The sequence below is a fragment of the Delphinus delphis genome, chromosome 6, assembly GCF_949987515.2.
Source record: "Delphinus delphis chromosome 6, mDelDel1.2, whole genome shotgun sequence".
Classification (NCBI taxonomy): Eukaryota; Metazoa; Chordata; class Mammalia; order Artiodactyla; family Delphinidae; genus Delphinus; species Delphinus delphis.
Genome location: NC_082688.1, coordinates 1,272,186 through 1,284,560, shown reverse-complemented (window position 1 = coordinate 1,284,560; position 12,375 = coordinate 1,272,186). Strand labels below are relative to the sequence as shown.

The window sequence follows — 12,375 nt, the reverse complement described above, 5'->3', positions numbered from 1 at the left end:
GCAGCAGGAGGGCCCCACCAGTACCGGACACCTGTCACCACCCTCACCCACAGTGCCTGCGTGGCCTTCCTTCCTGTCCTGTCTGGCTCTGGGGACGGAGGGGACGGAGGCCACAGCCAGCCATCCCCAGGCCAGGCCGAAGGAGAGCCGGCCCCTGACTGAGCCGCAGCACAGGGCGCAGGCTTCCGTGGGATCCCAGGGCCCACCACCAGCGCCCCTCTCTCTGGACCCTCCTCCCAGCTCAGGCAGGCCACCTGCCCACCGCCACCCACCCCACCCAAGGCAGACCACCAGGCTCCCGTGCCCCCCAGGCTCCTGTGCCCCCTCCCCAGGCTTGCACACGGGCCCATGGTACCCCTGGCCATCCACTTATAGCCCTTGCTCTCACCCCAGGCCCAGCACAGTCCCCAAGGCACCGGGGGGCCCAGGAAACACCAGAAGATAGAATCCTGCCAGCTGCACCCAGGCCTGCGTGGGACAGGCCTGCACTGTCACGTCCTGGGGCCACCCGGGCATCCTGGGCCAGTTGGTATGGGTCTAGGGCCGTCTGGGGGGCTCTTCCCTGTGGGGAAAGCAGTAGGTTCTTGGGTGGGGCATGACCTTCTGCCCAAATCCTGAGCTCGGCTAGTCTCCAGGAGAACTTTCTGGACGAGGCCTCGGAGTGTTAGGAACGAGCTCCAGGGTGGAGTAAAGCTACGCTGACGCGTCCCATTGGGATCGATCCACGGGGCTACCACGTGGGGCCGACCTGTGATACTTCTCATAGGGGGGCTCAGAGAGGTGAGTGAGCAGCCCAAGGTCACACAGCCCAGCACAGGCCGCGCTACGGACGTGGCCGCACCATCCCAGCCCGGCCAGGCGGGAGCAGCGTGCTGGGACGGGGGAAGCCCAGTGCTGGGCAACCGGCTCAGACCGAGCCTCCCTGCGTCTTGCAAGCCGGGCCTTCCCGAAACCTGGATCTGCCCACCTGCCTCCACTCCCTGCTCCGCGCCCACGGCTCCAGCCCTCAACCAGGCGCGCACACCACATACCTGCCGAGTGCCCATGCTGGAGGCACTTGGACCCAAGTGCCCTGGGCCCTGGACCACCCGGGGGGAGGCCACCATGACCTGGGCCCCTGCCATGGTGGGTGCCGGGACACACAGCCCTGCCAGACATCCTGACCCCGGAGGAGGAAGTGAGGGGAGCCCCGCCCTTTGGGGCCGCCCCCTAGGAGCCGGTACCGGCCTGGGGAGCGGGGTAATGAGACCCTCGGCTGACCCAGAAGGCCCAGAGGTAGTCACCTCCCCCAGCCCTCTGGATGGATGGGAGACGGAGGCCCCAAGGGGCGGAAGTGTGGCCAGGCCCCCGCCTGTCCCCGCCTTAGCCCGGCCTTTAGCTCAGCATCGCTCTTACTGAAAAGCTCTCAGGGAAAAACACGCATACTCAAAACTCTGGCTTCTCCCCCAAACCTCTCATTTCCAGTAACCGTGCAGTTTCCGCTTATCAACAACCGAAACAGAGAGGAAATGGTGGGAGGCAGGTCCCCGTGCCCCAGGCCCTGCTGCTGGGGTGCTGACAGATCTTCCCAGAGGCTGCCGCCCACCTCCTCGCACACGCGTTCCCCGTGGGCCCTCGACGATCTGCCGGGGCGGCCAGGGTCCAGGGCAGTGCCACGACCTCCCGGCAGCTTCTGGGGCCCAGCAGGCTGGCCGATGCTGAAACGGGGCCGGGGGCCTCCCCGGGGCTCGGCAGAGGGGCCGCCCTCGGCTGTGACGCGTGCTGGCCCATGATCTTGGGGTGAAGGAGGCGGGAGGCCGGGAGGGATCCCCGGAGAAGGGGACGGCCCCGGGCCCGAGCGGCACCTTGGCACCAGGCCCAGAGCCGGGGCTCTTCCCAGCCTCCAGCTGTCTGTCCCCCATCCAGCGTGTATCAGACCCTCAGCCCCTCTCCCAGGCCCACCGCCCTCACACTAAGGTCCATGTGACGACGCGGGACCCGCCTGCACGAGCCCTCGGCTGGGCTGGGTGAGGCTGGCCTTTCGTGCCACCTGTGCGGCGAGAGTTTGTTCAGCAAATCACAGTGTCAACAGAGGGACGAGGGACCGTTTACCCAGCTGAGAAGAGCAACCAATTCAAGCCCTTCAGAGACACACGACTGACACCCAGCCCGGTGACAGACGGAGCAGGCGGGACGGGCGGGGACGAGGCTCCCACCTCACGGAGCCAGGCCAGGCTGCGCGCGGCAGGGTCACAATGCGGCCGTTTCTTTGGCGAAAGTCCCGACAACAGAGCTGGGCCTGGGCCTGGCCTACTGCCGCTGAAAGCGGCTCCCACCCGGCACCCACCTGTCCCCGGGCAGCCGTGGGGTGGGAGTGGGCTCTGTGCGCCCGGCACCCGCCCCGCAAGGACTCCCAGGTGAAGGCTGGCGGGGGCTGGCGGCCCGCCCGAGCGACTCTCAGGGCTGGGAACCGCCGTGTAGGCGTTGGAGGTGAGGCCTCCCCAGGGCATCCCCCACCCCCATCGAGGCTCGCTGGGAGCCAGGACCCCGGGCACTCCTTCCAGGAAACCGTGAGGGCCCCAGAGGGCCGCCGCCATCGCTCAGGCGGAGAGAGGCTCCAGGTCAGACCTCCGAAGACGGCCCCCAGCCCCAGCCCAGGAGAGCCCAAGACCCCCCAGTGCAGCACGTGGCAGGGGGTCCCGGGAGGCCTGAGCCGCAGAGTGGGGCGCGCTGCCTGGAAGGAGAGGCCGGGCCCTCTGGAGGTGTCCACACCCCACCTGATGGGTGCCCACTCAAGGCAGCAGCTCGGTGTCAGGAAGGGAGCGGGGAGCAGGCAGTGCTTGACCTCATACACTCCACAGTGTGGACGACGGGATGATGACCCCTGCCCCCAAGCCTGGGGGAGTGGACGGCGAGGTCGAGGGCCCCCTTTCCCAGAATGCTCCCATCGCAGGGGCAGAGGGTGCGGGGCGGGAGGAGACCCTCAGAAGAAGGGACCACTCAGTGGTGAAACCCTGTTCCCGTAGCTCCATGCGTCCCAGAGATGCACAGAGAGCTACCCCCACCCGTGACGCGGGGACCAGCTCGACCCTCCCCACTGGGATGATGCTAACACCTTGAGAAAGGGCCACTTTCTCAAGGGCCTGCGGGCCCCTCTGGTGCCCTGGAGGAAACACGGAGCCTCCCTGAGCCCCGAGGGCCACTTGGAGGGGACCCATCTGTGGCTAAGAGCGAAGGGCCAGACCCCTGGCCCTCTCTCCTCTCACACAAGGCTGAGTGCCTCCTGCTGGGGTACACGCAGTAACTCTGAGCTGACCCTGAGGAAAGGATGTGCTCCCACCCCAGGGAGAGGCCGGGAAGCAGGCAGATGACGTGGGCAGGGGCCGAGGGTCTCACATCCAAAGCCTTACTGCCCGCCGCTGCCCCTAGCTGCTTCTCCTGCCTGCGGCTGCACTGCCTGCTGACCTGTCCCAGCCCATCTGCCCGCTGTCTCCGCGGTGGGCTCACTCCAAGGCCGCGGCAGGCCTGGGGCACCCGGGTGGGCTGTGCCCACAGCACTGGCCTCGCACCACGGGCAGTTAAGGCGTCTGCCCGGAAGTCTGGCTCCGAAACAACGAGCCCCCTTCTCCGCACAGGCCGGGCCTGCGTCTGCCTTGCCCGCCCAGCCCCAGCCCCAGCACCTAGTAAGTGCTCAATAAAAGTCCGCTTTCCCCTCGCATTCCTGACACTGACGCCGGGCAGGTGGGGCGCTGGCCCTGGAGCCCGGGTGCCCCTCCTCTGCGCCCGCTGGCGCTCAGCCGGCGCCAGCCAAGGCCCAGGGGCAGAAGCCGAGGCCGCAAGCTGACGTGGAGCCCTGAGCAGGCTGGCACCGCGGGCACGCTGGGCCATCCTAACGAATACACCCAATACGTGCCGGGCCCCACTCGAGGGGCTCCGCGGCTGCCAGGCGGGCGGCCACACAGGCACGGAAATGAGCACCGACTCCTCCAAGAAGCCTCCCGCACGTCCACCACCCCCAACACCCACCCCCTCTGGACTTCTGTCCAAGACCACATACGGACTAGGATGCTGGTGCCACCGCCAGCCAGTCCCTGACAGTCTCAGGCAGGTCAAGTCCAGCGCCCGGAGGAGCGAGGCATGGACATGCACACTGAGTGAACGAAGACGGGTAAGAGAGAGGAGAGGCACGGTTCCACGCGTGTGAAACGGCCAGAACGGGTAACGCCAGAGACAGACAGCAGACGAGTGCTCGCCAGGGGCTGGCGGGGAGGAGAGGGGCGAGTGCCTGTTTAATGGGTACGGGATTTTGTGCCGGGTGATGAAAAAGCTCTGGAACGAGATACGGGCGATGGGTCCACAACCTTGTGAATGTACTGAACGCCACTGAAATGCACACGTTAACCAGCTAAAATCATAAAACTCAGGATGTGTGCAACTGGCCACCTAAAAGCAAATATCGATCCCCCCAATCTAGTCGTCAGCTCCCCGTGCTCTCAGAGAGCAGAGTCGGGGAGGGTGGCAAGGCCTCGAGGAAGGAGATGCCGGGGGAGAAGCCAACAGAAGCCACTCTGGCAAAGGGCCTTCCTCTGCCCGCCAGCCCCTCCTCTGCAGTACCTGTCAATCACTGCTCCCTCTCTAGTGGGTGTGTCCCCAGCCCAGCGGGCCAGGCGGTAAGGACACCAGAGCCCAGAGCTGGCCCCAGACCGGCAGAAGCTGCCCAGCTGCACAGCCAGGTCTGACTCCTGGGCACCTCTCCACGCCACCTCTCCACCTCTCTCCCACCACGCTGCTGCCCACTGCCACCATCCGGGCATCTACAGGCACATCCCAGGGTCCTGCGGGGATGCAGTTGGAAGGGAGCTCCAGGGGCCACCTAACCCCACACCCTCACGTGCAGAGGAGGAACCTGGGGCCCAGAAAGGAGACGCGAGTCCGAAGGGGCACAGCAAACCAGAGCCAGCTGGCTCTGTATCTGCTGGGTCGTCTGCGGCGGGGCACGAGGCGGGGCCCACCAGAGACAGCCCCGCCGGGAGCTTCGGGACCGTCAAACACATCCTGACCCACAGCCATGATGCCCCGGAGCCAGCCACTCATTAAAGCCTCCGGAAAGAGTCTGAAAAGTTCTGGATACGCCCGTACACGACGGCAGAAGCTGATGCAAGCTGGCCTCACATCCCCACCCCCTTTCCCAGCCTCTTCATCTCTCAGCCTCAGCTTTCCCCACCTGGGGAAACTGGGGGTTTAGAGAAAAGCAGAGCTGGCCACCACCCCAAGGGGGCACGAGCCTGGAGAGGAAAAGTCTGCCGGGGGTTTTCTGAGGCCGGATAAAAGCAGCTGCCTGTGTGTGGAGGCCTCATCATTACATTCTTGAGGAGAGCGATCAGGGCGCTCAATGAGCTCTGCAGAGCCACATCCTTTCACTATTTATAGACAAGGTACGAAGCAGGAAAGGTGCCCTCCCCACCCCAGGAGGGTGCAGCCCCTCAGCCCAGCCCGGCACTGCCCAGTGGACCCCACCTGCCAGCGACAGCCATGGCCACCCATCAGGGTCACAGTCAATGAGGAAGACAGCCAGTCCCAGCTCTCCTGGGACCTTCGGACCGCCACCCAGCACTCGGGGAGTGGAGCCGTGACGCCCTCCGGACCTGCCCCCCCGGCCCTCCACTCCAGCTTCCCGGGGTCCCAGCACGCAGCCCACGCCCCCCGCCAGCCAGACCCCACTCAGCTGTCCTGATGAAGAGCTTCTCCATCAGCTATCTGCCCTGCCCCACTCTCTTCCAGCCGAGGGCACAGTTTTCCTTTTTTCTCTTTGTTAAAACACGTCACTATTATTTTCTCAATGGGAAAAACGTTGGCTGCTGTACAGAGGCAGGGCCAGGCCCCAGAAGGCACCTTCCTGCAGAGATCGCGTGTCCCTGGATGTCCCTGTGCGGTCAGAGGCAGGAGGTGAAGCTTTCTAGCTGACGCTGTGCGTTTACCGTGTGTTTTTCTAACCCTGCGTCCTTGGAGCCCGGGCTCTGCATAAACAGAGGAAGTCCTGTACAGACCTTGTTTGCTCTCAGCCTAGGAGCGAGGATGAGAATTAACCTGTTCCCCCCACCCCCACCCCACGCCTCGCCCAAGGCTCGCAGGTGACTCACTGGAAACAGACGGACCAGGTGACAGAGACGCAGAACGTTCCATCCCTCTGCAGCCGGGCAGCCGAGTCACTTCCACCCGACCCTCTGAACCTCCTCTTTTAAGGGAAGTTGCCGTTCCCGCCCTGCTTCCTCACAGAAGGGCCAGCGAGGGCCCGGGGCAGTGCAGGCAGGATGCGGCAGTGGTTAGGAACACACGCTCTGGAGAAAGAGCTAGGGCTGGGCTCCACTCTGCACTGTGTGATGCTGGGGCCGAGGGCCACCTGCTCTGTGCTCCGTTACATGCCTGATCCCATGGTTACGGGGTTGCTCCGAGCCCCACCCACCGTGCTCGCCTCCACCTGACACGTCACGTGTCACGCTGCCTCTCCTGCCCCCACACCGGAAAGTGGACCCCATGAGGGCAAGGGGCCGTGTCTGCCCTGAGCCCACGGCGCCCAAGTCCAGAACAGAGCCCAGCACGCGACAGGCGCGCAGAACCGCAGAAGCGAACGAGGAAGAGACGCTGATAGGAGCCATCGCGGGCGAGGAAGTCTCCGCATTGGCCGGCGCCTCCCAGGCAGCATGCCGCTCGCGCCCAGCAGGCCGCACCTCTCGGGCTCTCTGAGTTAACTCGCTAGCCAACTAAACACCCTCAAATGAGGATCCTGAAACCAGCAGCATCAACTCAAAAGGAGAAGACAGGGAGGAAACGGACCCTGGCCCGGTGCCTGCTGCGTGCCCCTCTTACGCAACCTTATGCATCACTGAGAGATCAATCGTGGGTCAGCCCTGAATGACAGACTGGGCGGGAGGGGGGGATCTGGATTCAGGTGACCCGATGACCTGAGGTCACGAAGCCACTGGGCGGCAAAGCCAGGCCTCAAATACAGGATCGGCCAAAGCTGAGGGCCGCCACACGCTGGCTGGCCGGACTTCCCTCCCAGGTACTCTGGGTGCGACGACGGTGCACCCCACTTCTGCAATCACCTGGAAGACGTCCCGGTAAAATTCTGACTTTCTCGCAGGCAGGGGGAGCATCTGAGCCATCCTGGGGCCTCAGCTCCCAGCCCAGCACCGGGCAGCACCCCCCCACCAACAAGCCTTTCAGACGGAAAACGCACGCTCACCCCACAGATGGCAGCCCCCAGAGGCCTTCCCACACTGCCACCCCAATCAAAAGGAAAGAGGGGGAGCCCACTTCGGTATCTCCTCAGCACTGATGGGGCGGCACGGAGGCTGGAGATGCACAGGGGGTCGCAAAGACCCGCCTCAGCCTGCCCCCCGGGCCACCAGCCTCCCCCGGCGGCCCCCGGGCCACCACACACAGCCAACGTCCAGAGACAGCACTCCGCCCGTGGGGACACGCAGCCTTCCCGCCGCGGCCACTGGCCAGCCGGGCACGGGCTCTCTGTGACCTCCCGGAGGGCCTTCACACCAACACGAACCTCTTTTTCCCACCCTGAGCCCTGCAGACACCTGACTGGCAGCTTCGGGGGAAGGTTCCTTCTCTTTGGGGTGGAAACAGATGAGTCACCTGCTATTAACGCGCCTGGCACAATGACACCACCGTTTCCCACGCCCTGGCCATGCGGGAGCCAGCAAGTCAACAAGAAAGTCTAGGAACTTTCTGAAGGTCCTGCTGGATGCCGCCAAGCTGGAACTCACAGCCAGGTCAGCAGGGCCCCAGAAGCCTGCACCCGGACACCTCTGAGGAGACAAAGTGGCTCCCCCTCAGCCAGGAGAGCAGGGCCTCCCCCATGAGCAGACCTCCCGGGGCCTCCGCGCAACGGTGGGGGATGGGCAAGAGCGGGAAGGCACAGGCCCCGGGGTGGCCGCAGCGCCCCCCAAACTGCCCAGTGAGCCTGGACCCATGCCTCTGCAGAGCCGGGACCGGCCAGCCGGTCGCAGCTCTGATACCCTTGCCTCCCACCCGGGATGCCCAGTGGTGCGGCCTCCGAGGACGGCGCTTCCGTTCATCTTCCAAGTGGCTCTGTGGGGTGTGCACAATGGGGTCTCTGTGTGCCGAGCCCGGCCGGGTGCCAGGCCAGACAGGCAGGCTTCCCGCCAAGGGGGGGGCGGGGCGCCGGGCCCAAGGGAGGAGAAAGGCCGGTACCACAGCCCTGGTCCCTGGCCGTCTTGGGGGGCAGGACTCCCAAAGTGCCCAGGCTTGGAGAGTGGGAGAGCACACCCCCATCCCCTGAGGCCAGCGAGTAAGCCGCTGCAGCATGTACCCCAAGGCACCCCCTTCCCTGCCCAGGCAACACTCGGCTGGAGCTTTGGCCCCGGGAGGCCCCGGGCTGTCCGGGCTCCCCGACCAGACAAGAAGAGACTGCTCCCACTTTCCTCAGCACAGCACTGCCCCCCACCCTCCCAAAGCCCTCTGCAGAGACGCGGAGGCTGCCCCCCGCCCCTACACAGGAGCTCGAGCTCGAGGGGCGGCAGGGAAGGAGTCTGCATTCTGGGAAGCCACGCATAATTAATCACCCAGCATTAATCCACCTCCCCAACAATAGGCACTGCACTTCCACTGAATCCCAGCTGTCGGTCTCTGAATGAAAGGAAACAAGATTTAGGGCATCAAGCGTCGGTGAGGCTTCTGCAGGAGAAAAAGGCCCCCAAAAAGCAAAAAAAAAAAAAAAGTAGTGTGCATTCATTAGCGTCTGACAAAGACACAATGCACTTTGTCCATTAAACTGCTCACAGACCTGCTTAATTGGCTTCAGTCTGGGGAGGGTAGGAGGCAGTGGAAGGAGGGGCTGCTTGCCCACTGGCTGGGCAGCAGCGAGCCCGGCCTGGGGGTTGTCAAGGGAATGGGTCCTCAGCAGTTGGAATGAGGGCGCGCCACTTCGGCAGCCTGGGGAGGGGGGCGTTTCTCCAGCCAGCAAGCACCTCCTCATTATTCCCATCAGGGACGAACTCAAGTTGAAGGGCATCAGCCACAGCAGAAAAACTTCCCTAAGGCTGACTGGTACTCAGAGGCAGGCGGCCAGGCAGGAGATTCTAACCAGATTACCCGACCACAGACCTCAGTTCACAGCTGAGGACCCAAGGCTGGGAAGGTGAAGGGCCAGCCGGTTAGGAGGCCAGAGCTGCAGATGCCAGGACAGAAACCAAGTTTCTGGCAGACACTCCCACCCCCACCCCCAACGGAGGGGGGCACAGCCAACCAGACGAGTTCCAACTTCCCTTCCCCAACCCCACCTGAGGCCAGAGAGAAGAGGCCGGGAAGGCAGAGGGCTGGGAAGGTGGGTTTGGCTTTGAAATTGTCAGTTTCTTGCTGAGGCATCACCTGCCCAGGAGGCGCTCACCTGCCCAGAAGAGGTACCCCCCCGGTTGGCAGGGCGGTTGGCAGGGCAATGAGGGCTGGGCCTCTCTACAGATGCTCCAGCGCCTCCCCGGCAGGTCAAATTATTTCTCAGGGACTCCGGAAAGAAATGGGGTACCAGCGATCCCCACCTAGCTCCCCGGGAGCCTGAGGTGGCCCAAAAGGGAGCGCTCCAGCCTCTACGGGGCCGGGCCAGCTCCACACGCAGCATAATTGCTGGTGATTAGGTAATTGCCAGACTTTGTCCAATAAAACTAGCACGTGACCGCGCCCAGCCTCTGGGCCGCCTCCAGAAGACAATGGCCCAGTGTTCTGTCCCTGCTGGCCCGCTGCAGGAGGCCGGGGCTCTGCTCCCAACAAAGCAACAGGTCCCTGCAGGGGCGCATACTCACACACAGGCCTCGGTGCCGTTGGGGAACACTTCACACTTCCCGCCATTCAAGCAGGTCTCGCTGGGCTGGGAACATCGCAGGCCTGGGGGAGGCAAAGGGAGACGTCAGCCTGGCCAGCACCCCAAGGGGCACTGCCCACCCCTCACCTCCTGTCATGCGGTTGCTGGGGGCCCCAGGAAGCCTGGCGTGAACCCCAAGGGGATTTAACATTCCGCCCAGAGTTCTGGGGTCAGCGATGGAGGGAGGGGGAGCCCATTGATGGGGGGCAGGTGGCTAGGTCATGCTCAAAGTGGAGGCGGGGTGGCCTGAGACGCCTCGGGGACAGCAGTGGAGGAAAGCTGGGATGACCCCGGGCCACGCTCCCGAAGTTCTCACTCCCCACCCCATCTTCACTGGGGACCCTGGCTGGGCTGAGGCCCCCATCCAACCACCAGGATTGTCTTGCTGTTCAAACAAGTTCTTCGAGGGGGCGGCGCTGAGTGGGGGGTGGGCAGCCCTGGCCACACTCAGCTCCTCCGCTCGTGGGAAAATGCGACAGCTGCAAGGCCCGCTGCCCCTCCCGCCAACAAAGCGCCGGCCGGAGGAATCAGAGCGGCCCATTGTCGCGCCAGGGCCGCCTCCTGGGGCACCGGGACTGCACCCCAGGGACCGGGCCGCGCCTCCACGCCTCCACCGACACCCAATACCAGCTCCCCAGGGCGGGCATCTTCAGTGGCAGCCCCCCACACACACACACACAGCCCCAGGGGAGGGGGATGAAGATGCTCCATTTGGAAGGAACTCGACCCCATTCCCTGGAAGGGGTCAACCAGTCAAGCTCCCGCCTCTTCCTCTTCCCAGGGCTACGTAATGAAGCCCCCCACGGGGGCCGGGGCGGGGTGTGACACCGAACCCTAACTTCAGGAACCGGGGAGCTAATGCTCCCTCCAACTTTTAGCGGAAGAGAAGAATTAATCACCATCAGATTCCTCGGAGATCCTCTTGACGTGAAGTGGAGAGAGGAATGACCGCCCCCCCCACACGCCGCCCCCCCCCTCCCCGCAAGGTTTCCAAACTTGAACTCCACAAAGTGAAAGTCCCATCAGTAGCAGCTGTCTTCCGCACACACGCCCCCCTCCCCAAACTGTGAGCCGGGATGGGGGCAGCGACCCGGCGTGGGGAGGGGACACCGCGGGCGGGGCGGCCAGGAGCCCGGGGTCGCCTGGGTCCGCGCCCCTCGCCCCGGCCCTGCGCAAACTCTCTTACTCGGGAAGGAGGCCGGGCCCGCCGGGCCCGCCCAACTCCCCTCTGCCCACCACGCCCGGCGGCCGGGTCCGGCAGTGCGGCTCCGTAAAGACCAGCGCGGCGCCCCGGACCCCACGCTCCACGCTCCACGCCCCAACATCCGCCCCCGGCGCGGGCAAGAGGCGAAGAAAAAAGATAAATGGCCCCAAGGCAACAGGAAACCAAAACCGACTCGATTCAAACCGAAAAGTAGTAGGCAGCTCGTCCGCCCGCCCCGGCGGCGAGCCCCACGCGCGGCTGGCGAAGGACGAGCCCAGGACTGGGTCTCCCGGGCCCCCAGAGGCCCACGCCCGGCTTCAAACCCGGCCCCAAACCCGGTTCCAGGAGCAAGCCGCGTGAGTTCGCCCCGATGGGGCAGGCGGAGCAGGGGAGGGTCAGTCCTTCTCCCCGAGCCCGGGACTCCGGCCCCTACCCTGCCCCAGGTCGCCCGGTCCCCCTCCCCACCCTGGCCGCCCGCTCCCAGCCACCCGGGGCGCGCGCCTAGGGCGCTGCCAAAAGTTTCCGAAGGCGCGGAAAGTTGCGGGCTCGCGGCGGGCGGTCGCCTACCTCGTGCGGCGAGCGCGGGCAGCAGCGCCAGGCAGAGCAGGGGCGCCAGGAGAGGCGGCATGCCTGCCCGCCGGCTGCCCGCTGCGCCCGGTGGCGGCCTCCTGCGCCCGGCCGGCGGGGCTCGGGCGCACACGCGCGCTCCGGACTGTCCCACGGGCGGTGGCGGCCCGCTACTGCCCTCTCCTTCCTGGCTGGAGGGCGACGCTGCGCTCTCGCGACCTCGCCGGCCCGTCTCCGCGCCCGCGATCGTTCCTCCGCTGTGCCCGCGCCCCGCGCCCCGCGCCCCGCACCCCGCACCCCTGCGCTCTCTCCCACGGCCGAGGCACTAGTGAGGCGCTGGGCCGCCGTGCGCTCCGCCCCCGCCCCGCCGGCCCCGCCCCCGGGTCCCGCCCCCGCCGATCCCTCCGCAGCCGTCGCCCCCTCGCTGGCCGCGCCCCTCCGCGCGCCTGGACCAGCCCTGCACCTCCTTGGGGTGGGGCGCGCGTCCCGAACCCGGGTCCTCCGAGGTTGGGGGCCGCGGCGGTGCGGAGCGGGGTTGGGGCCCGGCCCTAGGGACTACTTCTCGTTCGAAAGTTTTCGGAGGCCAAAAGTTTGGTCCGTGGCTGCGGAAGGATCCGCTCTGTCCTCAGCCGTGCTCGGCGACAATTGACAACGATTTACATCTCAATAGCGGAGGAGGCGCGGGGCGAGTGGGGAAAGGGGAGCCTGCGGGAGGCCTTGCCCCGCGAGG

General features: G+C 65.6%; 1 protein-coding gene across 1 annotated transcript in view; it reads right to left on the bottom strand.

Moving 5' to 3' along the window:
* NOTCH1 (notch receptor 1) overlaps positions 1–11,899 on the bottom strand; it is a 45,384-nt gene extending 33,485 nt beyond the window's left edge. The window contains exons 1-2 of the mRNA XM_060013759.1: positions 11,646–11,899; positions 9,816–9,897 (exon numbers count right to left, since the gene is read on the bottom strand). Coding sequence (XP_059869742.1) covers positions 9,816–9,897; positions 11,646–11,706 — 143 coding nt within the window. The 5' untranslated portion in view covers positions 11,707–11,899. The remainder of the gene's footprint in view (positions 1–9,815; positions 9,898–11,645) is intronic.
* Between the last annotated feature and the right edge of the window lie 476 nt (positions 11,900–12,375).